The following is an 18,790-nucleotide window of genomic DNA, read 5'->3' as shown; positions in this document are numbered from 1 at the left end:
GATACTTAATACTTGATACCCTTTCGGTAATGCGAGTTTTACTATATAGGCGAAAATCGCGTGACTTCTATGACTGAAATAACGTGAGAGAAATACCTTTTACACGATACAATATCCAAATCTATATTGACAACGATAATACGCAAACTATTCTTAAGCTAATAAACACCCTTTTCTTCATTCCGACAAGAAGTCGAAAGAATTGCGTCAATAATTTATTACGAAGGCTTCAGCATTCGTGGCAGGTTTATCGTAAAGACCGTTGATCCTTGTGGACTAACGTATAGTTAAAGGCATATTGACAAGATCGTTGAACAGTAGCACGGATTTCTTCGGTCTTTACAATCTGTATCAAGTACTCTGAGACTCTAGGCTCAATTGCGCTATACGGGGATGATCCTCTTGATTGTCCATATCTCCTCGTGACATATCCGGATCCGATCGGATCTCCTCCACCGCTTGCTTGATCTGCGTCTGTAGTTGTCCGGCTACTTTGCGCACCGCCGTGTGATTCTGCTTAATCTGCTTCGCATAGGAGAGCATGCCATCCCATGGGGCTGCGCTCGTATGCGCGAGATACAGTTCTCTCCATAGTCGAATACTGATAGGTGCAACGCTGGGCCAAATCACTCCCGGATTAGGCTCGTACAATGGATTTATCCACTGTTCCAAAACGTCCGGTTGATTCATGTACGACCATAAACTATAAGTCCGTTCAGACAGCCGTAATTTTATTCTTTCCGCTTCAGAATCACCTGAATACATGAAAAATACATATTACGATGAGCAAGCATAATAAATAGCGATAATGAAGAAATGGAAATCTTAACAAATGTATAAATGGTTATAAAGGATTAATAAAAAAATATGTAATTAATATTTTACACATACCTAAAAATGTACCATAGTTCGAAGAATAGGCGTGCTTGTACAATTTTACGAGTAAATCCGCGGTGTACTCGAAGCTAAATTGGAATTGATGATGCAACTGGTATAGGCAATCGAGGAAAAGCAAAAAAGTTGGCGCGTGTGTCGGATTTTGCGAGTTTGAGGGTTGATAGGCTCCACAACGGGTCCGACTGAAAAATTGATGGCCGGCTTGTAGCCACTCACGCTCTATGAGCGCTTGAAGTCCTCGTACTGTTCGACAATCAGGATTTAGTATTGCCTGAGCCAAACTGGTTACCACCAATGTAGAGTCCCTGCCTGTGCTGCCTATAAATCAAAATTACGTTATTAATATTACACGATTAATATTCTGAAGGAAAGAGTAGATGACTTCGCAACTTCGCAACATTAATTATTAAATATTATTATTAATTATTAATATTTGATATACACACCGTGCACTAGCACTGCCGCGGCTTCTTGATGCAGACACTGCGCGGTTACACAGGCAGCATTTAAAGCACTCTGTACGGCGGTTAACCATCCGCTGCTATCCAATTTCGACAGCCATTGCGAAGTGGAACTGTTGACATCGTTGCAAGCTTCTATTAATTTGTAGAAACTATCGGCTAATTCATGTGGTCGAGGAACTGGTTTATGTACTTTTCGCCATTGCGGATAAGCCGCGTCCATTTCTGTGCCTCCGCCTCTGGCTCTGGCACTCTGTGCCTGATTAACCGATCTTGTGTCCACTATGTACCTATAAACAAAATTCAATGACTGTAAACCCTGGTGACAATTTTTCTTAGAATTTTCATATAGTTTTTCAGAATTTCTATATAAATTTTTTTTATAACTGTTTTACATTTTTTATACGAATTAGAACACTTCTCAGAAAAGCATATTGTTTCTCAGAATTTTTCATGTATGTTAATTGAAATATCGTAAAATTTCTAAGATTTTTGTACGTATAATTTCTAATGAAATATAAAATCTAAAACATTTAAAAATATTTGTTTAAAACAAAAACAATAATAATATTAGGACTTCCAAATATTAAACAATATAACAAATAAAAAATATAGTAGGCTAATGAGAGTCAGCGACGATAAACAGCGCAAATATTATAGTGAACAATCAATACTCAAAGAATGGATTGATGTCTTCTTTATTTGATTAATTATGGTACTTTTGGTATGGTGTATTATGATATTTTTTTATTTAATTATGAAAATCTCAGAATATTTCAGAATTCACTTGTATGAAAAATTCTGAGAGAAAATGTAAACTTTCCGAATATTTCTGAGTATTTCCGAAAAATGTTCCAATTCGTATAAAAATTATAAGAAAAATTTTCACCAAAAAATACAAAAAATGAATATTTACGATTTAAGAGCAATATATTTACCCACGTCTTCCGGGACCTAGAACTGCATTTAACAGTTTTTCATCTTCTTTGCATCTCTTACCGGTAGCACCGCATAACGGTTGACTGCTTCTCAACAATATACTCTGCAATAAAAAAGAAAAGTCACAGTTGAGTAGATGTTACTTTATAATTTAAAGTAATAAATCTATTTTTTATTTTTGCACAGACTGTAAAACTTTCTTTCTCACTTTCGTCATTTACAATATACAGCCATTGACAAAATTATTAGGCACCTTATTTATTTAACAATTTCTTCTTAACGCAGCAGTTAATTCTTTTGCCGTTTGCCGACGATCTTTTAGAGCATTTTGCTTTAAATATCGATCTTCTCTGGCAGTAGTCTTTCGTTTTCTTCCTCTTCCAGATCTGGATTTAAACTGTTTAGTATCATTATATCTTTTTATTGTAGTTTGAACTGCGCAACGGGAGCATTTTATTTTTTTTGCTATTTGCACTTGAGATAATCCTACGGAATGCAACACAATAATCTGAGCCCGTTTTCCTTCACTCAACTCGCGTGTTTTAGGCATATTTTGAAATCTCGGATAATATGTTAACAATAATAAGATAAAAAATTGCCTAGCAATTGCTCGAAACAAGACTGATAACGTCCGTATTATTCGAAGTCGAAATGCACACTAAACAGTTTTGTACATATTATCATTTCTCTAAGAAACTTATATGCCTCAGTTGCTTGACCTTCTCACAAAGTCAGTAGCATGAAAACAACACGCAAATAGAGAGCTTATGCACATTCAGTTGTGAAAAATTTAGAAAAAGCAAGGGTGCCTAATAATTTTGTCAATGGCTGTATATATTTGACTTAAAGTTTCGAAAATGTACACTACTAGTTCAGGCTATACAAATACAGATCTAATAACATATTACTTACCCCTCCTTCGTGTCTGTAACATAAAACTGGGAATCTTCCACCATCTCTAAAGCCAGCTGAAGCTATTACAACTTTGTCGTCTACTTGACGCGGTACTATAACTGCCGACGGATACGATATACAAATTTTGTAGTCTCTGTTCAGGTAACTGATACGCCACTCATCTCCGTGAGCCGCCAACAACCTAGACCATTCGGAGACAGGTGCAAACGCTGTCCATCCATCTTCTATTTGTACCATGATGTTGTTAGTTGTCTGTGGTCGATAGAAGAATGGATATTGTAAAGTTTGGTCTGCAAAATAAGGGGTAATTATATCTCATTGATGAGCAATATTGCAAGTTATATCAATAAATTACCTAGTGATATAAGCTTCTCTATAGATAGTATGGCGTTGATTAAATCGTTAGTAGAACCAATATCTAACTGAAGAATTTGAAAATCCTTGCACTTCAATATTATGCTACCACCCGAGCTTTGAGCATTCAGTTTCTTTTCTACGATGTCGATATTTCGGTTCATCAACTGGTGAAAAGAAAAAAATTCAATAAAGTTGGAAATTGATTTAAGGAGAGGAATGTACTTGAAAATGGTCAAAACTTCAATTTTTTAAATATGTTTTTAAAAAGTAGATAGTGCTTTCTTTCAAAGTCAAAAGATAGGAAATGATGTCTGTTCTTTGTTACTGCACTGAACTACATAAAAACTTTTTCTTGCTTTTGCTAAATTTCCAATATATATATATATATATTGGAAGTTTAGCAGAAGTAAGAAAAAGTTTTAGTATATATATTTTTAATATATAAAGTTTTATATAAAGTCTCTTTTATTTTAAGTATGAGTTTACACAGCCATAAGAACAAACCTATGAATATAGATGTCTGTTTAAATAAGATTATTCAAATATGCTAAAATCTATCTAGCAATTTTATTTAAGGACGTCATGGAAACTCCTAGAACACACAACGTCCTTTAGATACCTTTATGACATTCCTTGGAGTAGTGATAAGAAAAAGATATTTACAACTGCATTTTCCCCTTTAATGTCTTATCTCTATGTATTGAGAAATTTATAATTTATTAATGCCTACCCAAAGCTCCTGTCCGTCATCCTGCCTGGAGGACAAGATGAGGTGGTGACCGCTAATGCACAGCGTCCCATCCATGCTCTTGTTATTGCCATCGCTTTTATCGACCAATACAACATTATCAACTTGCGGAATTAATATATTATCGCCGATGTGATCGCCCATTATAGTCTTAATTCCTCTTTACGTAGCGGCTGACGAGGTTCTCAATAAAATACGAACACTTTGACGGAATAACATAACCTAAGCAGTCCGTTGATTCATCGGACTGTCACAAGATTCTCCAGGCATAATTTGCTTAGCCAATTTCGACTTTTCCTTTGAAGATTCACACTTTAACGACGGATTCGTCGGCGACGTTCCTCATTTATCTCGATAATGACTAGATAAGTAAAGTCACAGCTGTTGTGCGACTTGTTTACTATCTACACGATCCATGTATATAATCCGCCGCACCATCCACTGACGTGCATCGTGGTGCATCTGGGTGCATGGCTTTGCTCGCGATCACTCGCGATATCACAAACGAAGATAGAGAACGAGAGAGAAAGAGAGAAAGAGAAAAGAGGTTATATCGAGAACCACGTGACCGTTATCACATAACCTATTGAATGACACAGGTGATTGAGGTAATGGGTGATGAGATGATAAAAATACAATGATAGTTCGGCGATGGGATTTTGATATCTGACGGTATTTGTCATATCCATATCTAACTGATGAAATGAGTGAAATGTCTCGCAATTACGATATCGAGGCAACTTGATTTCATGATCAATTCTTTGATTTATACACAAGCAAACCGATTGATCAAACGGTGAGAACATTGCTACGAAATTAGAGGAAATCTAGAGCATCTCTCAGGAAGCTGTGTATTACGGGATGACAGCGTCACATTTGGATTATTGTTGCTTCCTGGAAGAAGAAGGCGAGTGGTATGTGCTTTTAAATTGTTCTAGATTGTGTCCTTTCCAACAACGTTTACCCTTACTTTTCGCTGTTATTAATGACGTTTTGTTCTAGGCTTTCTACAGTTTTTTAAGTCATCAGTTGTTTTCCATTTACACAAGTGAAACTGAGTCTGAAGTGAGTCGAGTATTTCACACTCTGATTAATGACGTTGTAACTTCCTTAATTTGGTAAAAAGTTATCACATGACAACCACAGATTCCCCGATAGCAAAATGTTAGCAATTTTCGCGCAAATTGACAGCAAACTCGATCAGATTTTTACTACAAAACCATAGCCATTTGTGTCCGCATTTAGCTATGGATTTGTCGACAAAGCCTGCTGATGTTTTTGCCAGCAGATTACTGACAAAAACCGAGCAGAGTCTGCTGACATAACCTGAAAGCAGATTGGTAGCAGAAACCAAGCAAGATCTGTCATTTTCATTTAAATCGAACTGGTTTCTTATAAGAAATTTTATATACATATATATATAAACGGTTATATACAGGGTATCTCACAACTACCAAATTTTCTCTTAATATTCTTGAGGTAATTTTGAGACGAAAATTCTAATACAAAAATGTCAAGGCTACAATAATTTTTTGAATTGTAAGCTAACTTTAAATGCTTATAAATAAAAAACCGTTTTATTTTTAGAATAATGTCAAGGCTACAATAATTTTTTGAATTGTAAGCTAACTTTAAATGCTTATAAATAAAAAACTGTTTTATTTTTAGAACCTCTATTATTATTTCTGGATTCTTTCGAACATTCTAAGACGAAAATCCTAATACGAAAATATCGAGGCTATAATAGTTTTCGAATTACATGCTATCTTTGACCAATTATAATTCAAAAACTATTGTAGCCTCGACATTTTTGTATTAGGATTTTCTTCTCAAAATTACTTCAAGAATATGTCTTTAAGAGGAAATTCGGTAGTTGTGAGACACCTTGTATAATTATACATAAGTACATATTTATGTATACTGGTGTGAAAACTGGAAACAATCAGTACAGTTTTATTGCTAAAATATTATTGCTTAGCTTCACATTTCAAAAAAAAAATACACAGAAAGTTATAAAGTAGTCCAAAAAATATTCAGTGATTCAGAGAGCAAACTACGAAAGAGTTTGAAAAGTTCTAGGAGACTTGCCTATTTGATTTACATACACCAATTCTTATAGGACTCCTGGCGTTTTTTTCTTACAAGAAGCAAGTCTCATGGCAGAGCCATATATGAAAATGACAGATCTTGTTCGATTTCTGCTGCCAATCTGCTGTCAGGTTATGCAGCAGACTGTTCAGTTTCTGTTACCAATTTACTGGCATAGCATGTCAGCAGGCTTTGTCATATTTTTGACAGCAGTTTGCTGACATTGTCTGATAGTATAAACTTTGTGTACAGTTGCCTTTCTGCAATCAAAAATTGATAGCAGGCTCTACTCAAAACCTGTTTTCGTAGGCTTTGCTATCAGAGTTCGTAATCTCATTTTTTAAGTGAATTTATGAGATTCACTAAAGCACACGGTCTCAATCTTGTACAGATTATAGATAAAAAGTCGGTTGAGTCTCACTTGTCAGAATGCAAAAGGTACGTTCATTCAACTGAGTTATGAAATCACAAGTGAGAATTATCTGAGAAACAATGTAAATGGAAAGCAACTATATTATCTAAGCTTTAAGTCTATAAAGAAATTGATCAATCATAGTCGATTATTCTTCTCACATTCGACTGTGATTGGTCAATTTCTTATTGCTTAAAACTTAAAGCTTGAGTAACGGCTTATTGTAGAATGTAGGTCTGTTGCTTGAAATTCTCAAAAATGTTTTAATTTAAAATGAGTTAAATATATATTCGGGCATTGAGAAGAGAGAAAGCGAAGATGTTGAGTGTAAAGCATCACAAACAGACAAGCAACACAAATAGACCTTGTGTGTTTGGTGTAATGTTATGGGTACAGTCAACGTGATACTGCAAACGCTTTAAAGCGTTTTTTAATTGATCAGTTTGTAAAATTCTTTCTTCTAATTGGTCCATAAAATACTTCAAAGCATTTGTAGCGAGATTTTGACCACAGCCTATATCTATGACTTCATTTTATCTATTATTTTATTTTCACATGTCTTTGTGATCAGAACAAATCTAATTGAATTATTCATTTCTTGTGCTCGTAGCTCCATTGCCGCAAAGGAATCGCGGGTTACCACAGTAAAATTGTCGTGGATAGCTGTGGAAAACGATTGACAGCTGTTTTCTCCATCAACAAGGACAACCGGCGAAAATAGAAACAGGATGGAAGATAGCGGCGCGACGGAGTGTCACGTGACCACGATTATTTGAGATGGTATCGAGTGTCACGTGACCACGATTGACCGAGATGGTATCCGTGGGGCTCCGTGAGGGACACCGTCGATTGGTGGCGCCACCGATAGCAAGCAAGGCTGGCATTCCACGAAGAGGAAAGCAAGCTTTCTGGTGTGTGATCGAGCCGAATCGAGTAGAGTTGAGTCAGTAAATGATTTGATTGACACTGTGACGCTGCATTTACTAACGTTAGCGATCTGCTAGGCCGCATTGGTGGCTCGCGGTCCGTTTTTCGAGGGTGATTAAGTGTAATTAGGAATACAAAAGCGTCATATCCTGGAATCTCTCTATAAGGTAAAGGACCTGTTTAAGTTCAACATCTTGAATACATTCGCGTGCACTTTAGCAGTGCTTCCTACAATAATAATCACATTGAGAATGCTAATGTCTTGTAGCAAATTACCGGGAAAATCTATCCAGATACTAGAAGCAGCCACTTGGATCCTCGAATTGTCACTAGTATGCAGCAGTTCTTATCATTATAGGTAATCTCGCAGACATGAAAATAATATTACCTAAATACAAGAAGCACCACGATCAAAGTTAGATGTTAAACTAATGGCCATTCTACAATAAGCCATTAGTAATAAATCGGAAGTCAGAAGATAAAAATTAACCAATCACAGTCAAATGTAAGAAAAATAATTGACTATGATTGGTCAATTTCTACCTTCTGACTTCTGATTTATTACTAATGGCTTATTATGTGTAGAATATGTGTAATACATATTCTTTGAATGAATTTATCTCACCATTAACACTTTTTATTGGCCTGCTCCAATTTGACTTTAATGAATTATTCAAAGTTATGGTAAATCATTATTTTTCAGAAAATTTGTAAATTCTCATAAGCCATAAATTCAGTGAACATCACTGATTTTGGTCCTTTTCGTCCTTATTGTGATCTCACAAGAAAAATTTCATTTTTTATTGAATATAAAGTATTCTCCATATTAATTTTATACTAAATGTAAGAATTATGTAAATAGATTATGACTGCTTTCCTTTTAGGAGACAGTTAATGCAAGTATTATTCTATATATCCAGTATTTATAATTGATTCTTATATTTAAGACTGTCTTAAGTCCAATCTTAAAATGTCATAAACCAATTAGAAGGCTGTTATTAATATTTTAAAATATTACTTAAAATAATCTTAAAATGAGAGTCGACTGAATACTGAATGTGAATACCGGCCATAGCCTTATATTTAAAGTTCTTTAAAGTTAATGGCTATGATATGATGATAGTTTTCTTTCAGGATTACTAGCTGAATTAGATTCTTGTCATTGTACTGGCTGCGATGCTGGTACTGTCAGTACTCTAATCCAATTAGCAATCCAGCAGAAAAACCAGCATTGTGTGCCACTGGCTTAAAATTATTTTAAGTATAGTCTCAACAGATATCGTGAGCCGTATTATAAATATCACAGAGCCATCATCTCAAGACAGTTTTAAAATAAGAGCGGACTTATTTTTGTTATTCATTGAATGGCAAAAAAATAGAACATTTGTGTCGACTGTGGCCAGTATTCATAGTCTGTTCTTATCATAACACTATAAGTAATGTCTTAAGATGCTAATACAGCTCTGTGATTAGTGCTTAAGAGTATATTTAAGATGATCTTAAATATAAGAATCGACTATGAATACCCCAGTATAAGCGTAGCATGGCAGATACTGGTCTATCATGTCAGAGGTTCTGAGTATGATCCTAGGAACCAAAATATTTACGCTTGTGTCTCCTCTTAGGAAAGGTCGGCAATCTCCTAAGTATTCTTACCCACAGAAACATCTCTCGAAAAATCCGCTGTTTGGAATCAGTATTAAAACTGTTGGTCCCATATGCTTGTAGCGATTGAATAATCAGTGTGCACGCCACAAGTATATGAGAGAAGTATAACATAGGCCAAAGGTCTAATGTAAGAGGAAAAAGAAGAAGACTAAATACCAATCTCCTAAAAGAAAAGCAGCATATACATACATATGGATCTATACAAAATGGCATATCTATATTAAGGGCCATTCCACACAAACTTGCATAGCCGCATAACCATATGCATAAAGAAAATCATCCAATCGTAGTTTACGTTTGTCTTTATGACAGAAATGTGATTAGATAATTTTCTTTATGCATATGGTTATGCGGCTCTGCAAGTTTGTGTGGAATGGCTCTTAAGGCCACAACGCAGACTTGCATAATGCATAACACATAGTGTATAAGAGAATCAACCAATCAGAATCGTTCCTTTCCTTGCATTTTTCGAAAAAGAGGAACTTTGATTGGTTGATTCTTTTACTTTGCGTTGTGTAAAAGTGTGTGCTGTGGTCTTAAGGAATACATTTTTCAGTAAATCAATTAGATGTTTTCTGTCGAAAGTGATGACCAAAATGGAGTCCCATGAGAGCAGCGAAGGTTCGAGAAAATCGCCCACCGCAGACAAAGTAAACACGACAATAGAGTTAACAACGAACGAGATAAAATCAACTGCTTCACCGCCAGTTGATCGGCATGATGAGCTGAACGAAACAGCTGCTAATACAAAAGAAAAAAATTTAACATTAGATACAACTGCTGATTGTACAAGCGTGGAGAAAAATGATTCTGATGATATAAAAAGTGAAACTACCAAGGATTTAAAACCATTGGCAATTGATAAGCAGGACGATACTAAGATAGACAAGAAGCAAGAGACACAAAATGTAGATTCCCTTGTAGAACCTCAAACTATAGATAAAGAAAAGGAAGTTAAGAGCGTAGATAGCAAAAATTCTGTAAAAAGAGGAGAAACTTTAAAACGAAAACGAAGAACTTTAAAGTTAGTATTGTGTATTATATCTTTATAGAAAATTTACACAAACGTCGTGTATATATAGATATAAAAAGGAGGATATTGATATTTTCAGTAAATCGACGATGGTGGAATCTTCTAATTCTTCGACGGAGGAAAGTGGCACGAGAGGTAAGAGAAAGAAATTGATGAAGACTGGCTACGATCGATTTTGTTGGCGATGTCATAAGGAGAATATTGACGCCTACTGTACCGCCTGTCCTCGCTCGTATCATCGTAAATGTATAGGAGGCATGCCATCATCTTTGGACAAGTGGATATGTGGGGAATGTGCGACCATTTTGAAAGCAGAAAACGCCGAGACGCGTTCCGTAGCCATGGCGCAATTATCAATCGATCAATTGTGCATGTTGCTCAAGCATGTGGTTGAAAAGTTACGCGACTATCCCGGCGTATGTATATTCTTTTTTATTAAGTGTTTATTGCATTATTATAATTTACTTATTTAATGTATTCTTGATTAATTTTTATTCTTGATATAGTCTGAGCCATTTTGCAAACCGGTGGATCTTATAGAAGTATCGAACTACCTGGAATACGTTATCAAGCCGATGGACTTGAGCCTTTTGGAATCGAACGTGCGGGCTAAGCTTTACGGTAGTACCGATGCGTTTATGGCCGACGCAAAATGGATTCAACATAACTGCATCGTGTTCAATACGTGTACGTGAATTTGCTGTGCTTTAATTCATGATTTTTAAATCATGAGTATTAAAGGTGAATTGATAAATAAGCTTATCTTTTGTTGATATCTACAGGCGGTGGAGTTTACGCAGATACGTCGAAATTGACAAATGCAGCGAAGCAAATCATCAAAGTAGCACGTCAAGAAATCTCAGAAATTGATGCATGTCCCGATTGCTATGCACATAGTCGAAATTTGCCAAGGCATCAACCTTCGTGGTTTATTGAACCCTGCCGTCGACCTCATCCACTTGTATGGGCCAAATTAAAGGGTTTTCCGTTTTGGCCGGCAAAAGCAATGCCTCGTACGAATTCTCAAGGATACGTGGATGTGCGTTTCTTTGGTGAACATGACCGCGCCTGGGTGTCGCCGAAAGACCTTTTCTTGTACTCTGAAGAGCCACCATCGCCATCTCCTCGTAAACGGAAATCCGACATGGATGAGTGCGTAAAAGAAATTACTCGACATTGTAGAAAACTCGCGCTTATGTTTGGTCAGTTCAAATTTGCTCCACCCAAAATTCAGTACGACCCGAACAATCCGTTGCAGATACGGCTGATGCTACCAAATTACAATCCCCTTGAACCCAAGAACCATCTTCCTAATCCCAAAGTTCCCACATCTCAAAAGAAAAAATCGCCGCAAAAAAGACAAAGTTCTTTTAAAGGTAAATCACAGAGTGACGAATTGACTAACATTAGTGAAATAGATATTGACCCGACAAGTGATGCTTGTGAAAAGGAGAACAAAGTAACATCGCCAAAAGTACAAAAATTAGATACTGATATTAAGCATACTTCAAGCTCGCAAACTGATCTAGATGATAGTAATAAGTTGAATAAGAAAGCAGATCAAGGAATTGTAAAGTCAAACTCTCAAGAAGTTGCTCAAAACAAAACAGTAAAAAATGGAAAATCAAGTAATGCGAAGACATCAACTCCTCGATTAAATGTTGCACACACAGAAACTGATGCCGAAAAGAATAACATAAATCCTAATGCTAGTATCTCAAATAACAGCCTAAGTCCTAATGCTAATATCTCAAACAATAACATAAGTTTTAATGTTAGTATTTCAAATAGTAGCACAAGTCCTAATGTTAGTACTTTAAGTAATAGCACAAGTCCTAATGTTAATATCTCAAATGAGAATAATTCACAGAAATCGAAAAATGAAATGAAATCATTTATAAAAATTTTGCCTAAGCCTGCAATTTATCCAGTTACTGATGCGGTAGTACAGAAGAAATCTCTTTTGAAAAATATTAATCCTAAAATAACATTCTCACAAATAGACAATCCGAAGGTAGTAACAAAGTATGCAAGAAACAACAAAGCATTCAAGCTGAAAACAAGTATTGTTGATAAACTAAACGCAGAGAAAGAATTGATGTCTCTATCCGCGAGCAAAGAAGATGAGAAATTGTCGAATTCAAACAAAGGTGTTCCTAGAATATCACTGTTGAATGATCCATTGAATGTAAAAAACATGCCTGAAATCGATATAACTTTATCGTCTGCATCGAATGCGAGTGTTACTCATACCATTACATCGACGAATCCAGTCGTTCCTATAACAGATAAATCTGTGTTGCTCCTCGTAGTTCCCAATGGAAAACCTACTGATCCTGCGAAACAAATCGCGTCGACGATCGACCTCAATCAAGGTAACAACGAGGGACACCTTAATTCGCCTCAAAAGGCTAAGAAGAGTTTCCCTAAATCTAATACAAAAAATATTCAACATTCGTCTAACGCAGATGGAATTATGGAGATTTCTCCGATTGGCCAAGAAACACCATCTACATATCAGGTGACACCTCCGGAGGCCGGACCGATCAGCGCACGTCTGCATCATGATGCGCATGAACTTGTGAGAAAAATGAGCTATTTAATGGAAGAGGCATACAAGGAGGCAGCCCAGAATAGTATTAACGGTGAGAACGGTACCACTGACAATTATCAGGCGACCATACTTTTCCTGCGAAAGCAGATCGAGCATATGAAGTGGCAACATCAGCAGCAGCTAACTGAATTGAAACACAACGCCGGTATATCAATTTTTTCTTTATTGCAAACAAAATTATTTAACAGTTACCATTAACATAAGAATACTTCAGGAAACATAAATTCCAGATCGTACTCAACGTGAGATGCGCGCGAGTATGGAAGCGGAAAAATTGCGATCGATTGAGGAAGTTCGTAAAGAGATCGAAGATGAAAAGAACCGATGTATCGAGGAAACCAAGAAGAAACAATGGTGTGCCAAATGTGGACAGGAAGCAATGTTTTATTGTTGCTGGAACACTGCTTACTGTAATTATCCGTGCCAAGAGTCACATTGGCCCACACACATGCGGACATGTTCTCAGCAATCTGCGTATGCTACTATTGTCAGTTCAAGTGCAAATTTAAGTTCACAACAGGTAATGACTCGTATTAAATATTAATCACGTTACTTTAAACTTGAAAAATCTAGAATGAATTAGTATAAATCTTAGCGGTCCAAACAGAAAATAATTTGAAAATACTATAACAGAATATTATGTTATTCTAATTTCGAAAAACTTTCCTTCCTCGTTTAATTTTCTTTTTAATAAAAATTCAAAATATTTGCGAAATAAACAAATTTGAATATATGGATAAGAAATACTGTCTAGTCTGATATTATATATTTGTTAATAATTCACATTTTATTGGTCTCTAACAGAATTTCATATTTTTAAACTTACACTGTTGTGTTCTAGACGCTTCAAAGTTGAATTTTAGTTTCAAATTACATTTGCGAATAAATCGTGTTTTACTACGATAGTTTTAAAGTATTAATACTTTTCAGACTAGTTACGTCATTGCTGAGAATTCCGCAACCAAAACGTATCTTCTATCATCCAACATGAAATTGAATGCAATTCCGTCTGCTTCGTCCGTTAATAGAGATAAAACCAGTCAAGATACGCAGTAGACAAATAGCAATTTATTTGTAATCGATTCGGTATCAATGCGAGTAAGATGAAAAGAGTTTCAGTAATATTGCAGGTAAATTCGTGTCTGCAAATAATCAACAAGAGTCTTGATTTAAACTATACTACAATGTTTATTACTTACAATCCGAAATCATATATTTAATATGTAATTTTCTTTTTGGAAAATACTTTCAATTACATAATGTAAATATTCGTAATGCTGTCTTTATAATTTTTGACCTTAGATCAGTACTGATACATTACGAGAAATACGAAGGTAATGCAAATCATTGACGTTTGTAATAAACTTATGATACTTTAATTTAATTAGTATTAAACAGTGATAATTTAATAATTATAGGAAAAGTATGAGAGATATAATAAATACTATGCTTAAAAAGAAATGTTAGATATTATTAGATATGGGCCGACAATTTTTTGTAATATAACAGTTATACATATATTATGTTTAATGTATCTAACAATGGGAATATACAAAGTTTTGTTTCCTTCGATTAGACTGAATTATACATATGTTCATACACAGCACAGCGCACACACACACACACACACACACACACACACACACACACACACACACACACACACACACACAATAGTTCAGCCCTCCAACTAATTCGTATTTAAATTATACGACGTGCTTCTCAAGTATCAATACTGCAATTCTATAGTATATGTTATGTGCATTATAGATTTCCAGCTCTCTAGTAGTGAATATTGGAACGCAGCCTCACTAAAAACGTCTGACTATAACGTTGCGGAGAGAGAGGAGGAATCTTTAAATCTTATTTTAAAAAAATTTATTTCTCATCTGCATTGTGAATGTGTATTTTTTGATATTTGATTTGAAAAATTAATGTTTAAAGATTATTAAACATTCATTTTTTAGGTCAAATATTAAAAAATATACATACACAATAATAGGCTGCATATAAAAAAATTTGTAAAAATGAAATTCAAACCCAAGGTTTTGCATTGTAGTTAGCCTTTACTGACTACGCCGTGGCTCTTATTTGCTTCGTTCTTACTGATCAGCACATTCTGAACATGTAAATTTTTAACACGATTGCTTGAGAGGTGCGTAGGATAATTTTCACACGAATTAGTTGGAGAGCTGAGCTATTATACATATAAAATTCAACCAAATCGGCGGAAACAGAACTTGGTGTTTCACTTGTAAGTATTGTAACAACCTTGTTTGGAATTTGATAACGCTACTTTTCTAACTATAACACTAACCACATAACTTCTCAGTTCCTCTACAGATAAAATTGGAAAACACGAGATAAGAGATAAAAATTATTTTTTCAATAAAGCTTTATGACGTAAACAGTATAAACACATCTCTGGCATAGGATAATCGACATTCTCGTGAAGAACATGCATAAGCATTTATTTCGGTAAAATCTGACACATGTAGACACAAATAATGTTCAATGCGTTTATTAATAAATCAAGTAAAGATACGCAAAAATGTATATTGGACATGCTTCTCACAACGTTCCTTTCCCATCAATTTAAACATGTCTACAAAACAACCCAATATAACTCATTTTTTTATCTTTATTCTTCAAAGAAAATTTTCTTTTTCAGATTAAATGCAATTTGTAATTATTTTACGGTTTCGTTTTGCAGCTGTAAAATAATTTGGAAATATATGAGAATTAAATACAATAAATACCAAAAAATATGTGGATATATTTAAAATCTCGCGCCTATGATGCAGCAATTATTTCGCCCAATATGGCGAACGGAAGTAGACGTCACCCAGTGCCAACTGCCAGCCAACGGGGCTCTGTGGTCGGGCTGCTCTCTATCTTTCTATGGGAGGAAAAGCACTTTTCTCCGTCCCCGCGGCCTCCGTACATTTTTTTTCATAGTGAGTACGTGAAACATACATCAACTACGAGTAACGGGCCTTCGGCCGTTGCTTTTTAACGTAACGCGCGCGATTCTCCATAAGATTGGCCATCAATCTCGCGTCAATCTTCTCGTTGATTTGCGAGAGAGAGACAGAGAGAAAGAAAGAAAGACATCGAGAGGAGCTAATAATCGTCTATTGTCAGTAAACAAGAGAGCGAGAGAGAAAGATAGACGGAGATCTGGTGAGCCGTTGTCTTGGGATAATAAATCGCTCGTCAATCATATGGCGAGAAAGAGAAAGAGAGAGAGAAGAATAGCAAGTCGTCATAGATTCCACATCGCAGTTCCATTCCATTCCGCCTCGTCTGCACTTTTCTACACTTGTCACGAGTAAAATTAAATATCTGTCTAATTAGACTGTCAGCGAAGAACACGAGGCCTCCAGGAAGGTGGAGAGAGGTGCAGCCGAGAGGAATCGGATCGCAGGGATACGCGAATGCGTGCGATGAGCTCGACGACGACGATGACGACCTCGCATCTCGCTTCCTATTAGAAAGTTCAAGGTTGCGAGGTCGGATTTAAACAGTCAGTCGATCGAGTCACGTTGTTAGACTGTGATCTCTCGTTAATTTGCTTTGCTATTGTTGCAGAGTCATTCGTTAGTTAACTCATACACAGCACAGTCGACGTCACATAATCGCAGCTATAAATATGTTTATTTGGGATTGGTTCGCCGGAGTGCTGAATTATCTCGGTGGGTAGAACTCTTTTTCTCGCATTAATTACATTAATGCATGTAGGTAGTAAGTATATTGTCTCCTAATCACTCTCTGCTCGTACCAAGATTCAATCTTATTACAAATATAATTATAATAAATTGCTTTCAGCAGAAGAAGAAGCTTTACAACTGTTGTAAAATTGTTTAATATGATTGGTTTATACATTTAGATCCAGTGAGGAATTAAAGATTAAGAACCACAATCATATATTAAGGAATCTTACAACGCTTGCAAAATTGCTTTCTGCTGAATGCTAATATTTAGAGTATTCAGAAATTATAAATATCTATTATGTTACACTGAGGAGATTCTGTTATTAAAACAATTTTATCTAGAATACAATTTAAATAATTTCATTGAAAAAACAATTGTAAATCTCTTATAATAATTGTACAAGCTCTTTTACTCAAAATTATTTTTAAGAGGATAATATTTGTTAAATATGTACATGATACACTTATCATATTTGTTATCTGACAAAGTAGGTAGATATTTATAATTTATGGAAATTTCGATATTGGTTTATTTCATTCCATGTAACATTTCTTATTAGCAGCGTAAATTCATATGAACATTCTATTTCTTAACAAATTTGTTGTACATTTGATCTGTATGATCTTGTTGGTTTCAGGACTATGGAAGAAGAGTGGCAAACTTCTCTTCCTAGGTTTGGATAATGCGGGTAAAACTACGTTACTTCATATGCTCAAGGATGATCGTTTAGCTCAACATGTACCTACATTACATCCAAGTAATTATACTTCTGTATAAACTATATATCTTTATTACTGCAACAAATAATGAAAATCAATATTTCACTGAGTTATTAATGATCCTTGTTTTAGCATCTGAAGAATTGTCTATCGGAAATATGAGATTTACAACTTTTGATCTTGGAGGTCATACTCAAGGTATGCAAGGAAAATGTACATCTTATGTTCCTTTTATCTTATTGTAAAATAATTGCTCATAATGTTGCAAATTGTATCTCTACAGCACGTCGCGTATGGAAGGATTATTTCCCAGCTGTTGACGCAATAGTATTTCTCGTCGACGCAAGTGACAGAACAAGATTACCAGAATCAAAAGCCGAGTTAGATGCGTTGTTAACTGACGAGCAACTTAGCGCGTGTCCGGTTCTCGTACTAGGCAATAAAATTGACAAACCATCCGCAGCTTCTGAAGATGAACTCAGAAACTTCTTTAATCTGTACGGACAAACAACAGGAAAGGTATTTCCATGCAAATCAAAATAGTAATTCTCTATATTAATATAAGAACTACTGTACTAGAAAGAGATAAAATTTTTATCGGCTTTTCATTAAGAAATGTAATTGAAAATTTGTAGGGTAAAATTGCTCGCAGTGAAATACCCGGCCGTCCACTGGAACTGTTTATGTGCTCAGTTCTGAAGCGGCAGGGATATGGGGAAGGCTTCCGTTGGCTTGCACAGTACATCGATTGAACGTACATATTATTATACACATGACAGATTCTCAACAGTTTCATCATTTCCTTTTCCTATGGTACCGGTATCGCTACTGGAATCTTCATATTGTAGGATATCAGGATGGAAAGGAAGTTCTCCGTAGGTTTTACCAAAATTATTACTAATGTCTTAAGATTCACAAATGAAATAAACTTTAATTTTCATACTTCCGACAATACAATTTCACTTTGAGAGGTCTACAAAAGCGACGGTGGGCTTATATGTTACTAAACTCGCGTTCTGTGACAAATCGTCCCGTTCTCCGCTCATGCTCCGGCTTTTGACAGCTTGGCTGTATATCCGAGCGCCGCCAATTTCCATCGTTACAACTAGGTTCGTTACGTTCGGTGAATATAGTTATATCGTACGCGGAACAGATGTCACTCTGTGTTTCTTAGCGGCAGATGTAAATCACTGAACTCTATAGAGTTCAGTGATGTAAATACCTACAGGCGGCTTACATTAAATATCTTACAATATGAATTCAGCAGTAGGAGAGGAAACATTGTTCATCGAAAAAAA

At 35.5% G+C, this 18,790-nt stretch overlaps 3 protein-coding genes across 7 annotated transcripts; 2 read left to right on the top strand and 1 right to left on the bottom strand.

The window, feature by feature from the left end:
* Positions 1-323: 323 nt before the first annotated feature.
* Positions 324-4,775, bottom strand: LOC108764790 (myotubularin-related protein 9). Its single transcript, XM_018513169.1, has 7 exons — positions 4,300-4,775; positions 3,568-3,733; positions 3,210-3,502; positions 2,297-2,400; positions 1,344-1,648; positions 892-1,215; positions 324-755 (listed from the first exon to the last, which is right to left on the bottom strand). The coding sequence occupies exons 1-7, from the start codon at positions 4,459-4,461 to the stop codon at positions 352-354; spliced, it is 1,758 nt and encodes a 585-aa protein (XP_018368671.1). The 5' UTR covers positions 4,462-4,775; the 3' UTR covers positions 324-351.
* Positions 4,776-4,934: 159 nt separating this feature from the next.
* Zmynd8 (Zinc finger MYND-type containing 8) lies at positions 4,935-14,260 on the top strand. Of its 2 annotated transcripts, none has more exons than XM_018513164.1 (9): positions 4,935-5,231; positions 7,428-7,911; positions 8,013-8,102; positions 9,998-10,436; positions 10,525-10,861; positions 10,952-11,132; positions 11,228-13,204; positions 13,290-13,579; positions 13,990-14,260. In XM_018513164.1, the coding sequence occupies exons 4-9, from the start codon at positions 10,000-10,002 to the stop codon at positions 14,113-14,115; spliced, it is 3,348 nt and encodes a 1,115-aa protein (XP_018368666.1). In that variant the 5' UTR covers positions 4,935-5,231; positions 7,428-7,911; positions 8,013-8,102; positions 9,998-9,999; the 3' UTR covers positions 14,116-14,260. The 2 variants fall into 2 exon arrangements, with proteins under 2 accessions (XP_018368666.1, XP_018368667.1); XM_018513165.1 differs by lacking the exon at positions 4,935-5,231 and adding an exon at positions 7,182-7,200 and having other exon boundaries at positions 7,331-7,911; positions 9,997-10,436.
* A 1,638-nt stretch (positions 14,261-15,898) lies between these two features.
* On the top strand, positions 15,899-18,330 carry Sar1 (Secretion-associated Ras-related 1). Of its 4 annotated transcripts, none has more exons than XM_018513173.1 (6): positions 15,899-16,016; positions 16,651-16,754; positions 17,411-17,530; positions 17,625-17,690; positions 17,776-18,011; positions 18,128-18,330. In XM_018513173.1, the coding sequence occupies exons 2-6, from the start codon at positions 16,712-16,714 to the stop codon at positions 18,242-18,244; spliced, it is 582 nt and encodes a 193-aa protein (XP_018368675.1). In that variant the 5' UTR covers positions 15,899-16,016; positions 16,651-16,711; the 3' UTR covers positions 18,245-18,330. The 4 variants fall into 4 exon arrangements, with proteins under 4 accessions (XP_018368675.1, XP_018368676.1, XP_018368674.1 ...); XM_018513174.1 differs by having other exon boundaries at positions 15,899-16,020; XM_018513172.1 differs by having other exon boundaries at positions 15,899-16,242.
* The last annotated feature ends 460 nt before the right edge of the window (positions 18,331-18,790 follow it).

Source organism: Trachymyrmex cornetzi, unplaced genomic scaffold (assembly GCF_001594075.2).
Source record: "Trachymyrmex cornetzi isolate Tcor2-1 unplaced genomic scaffold, Tcor1.1 scaffold452, whole genome shotgun sequence".
NCBI lineage: Eukaryota > Metazoa > Arthropoda > Insecta > Hymenoptera > Formicidae > Trachymyrmex > Trachymyrmex cornetzi.
This window is presented reverse-complemented; position numbering and strand designations above follow the sequence as displayed.

Bases quoted from the DNA above. Each gene is read 5' to 3' on its own strand.
- Sar1 (XM_018513173.1), top strand. From the start codon at position 16,712: ATGTTTATTTGGGATTGGTTCGCCGGAGTGCTGAATTATCTCG. The intron at 16,755-17,410 runs GTGGGTAGAACT...TGTTGGTTTCAG, and splicing joins CGGAGTGCTGAATTATCTCG to GACTATGGAAGAAGAGTGGC. The intron at 17,531-17,624 runs GTAATTATACTT...TCCTTGTTTTAG, and splicing joins TGTACCTACATTACATCCAA to CATCTGAAGAATTGTCTATC.
- Zmynd8 (XM_018513164.1), top strand. From the start codon at position 10,000: ATGACCAAAATGGAGTCCCATGAGAGCAGCGAAGGTTCGAGAAAATCG. The intron at 10,437-10,524 runs GTTAGTATTGTG...TGATATTTTCAG, and splicing joins CGAAAACGAAGAACTTTAAA to TAAATCGACGATGGTGGAAT. The intron at 11,133-11,227 runs GTACGTGAATTT...TGATATCTACAG, and splicing joins CTGCATCGTGTTCAATACGT to GCGGTGGAGTTTACGCAGAT.
- LOC108764790 (XM_018513169.1), bottom strand. From the start codon at position 4,461: ATGGGCGATCACATCGGCGATAATATATTAATTCCGCAAGTTGATAAT. The intron at 3,734-4,299 runs GTAGGCATTAAT...TCTTTTCACCAG, and splicing joins ATGACGGACAGGAGCTTTGG to TTGATGAACCGAAATATCGA. The intron at 1,649-2,296 runs GTAAATATATTG...TTTTGTTTATAG, and splicing joins CTAGGTCCCGGAAGACGTGG to GTACATAGTGGACACAAGAT.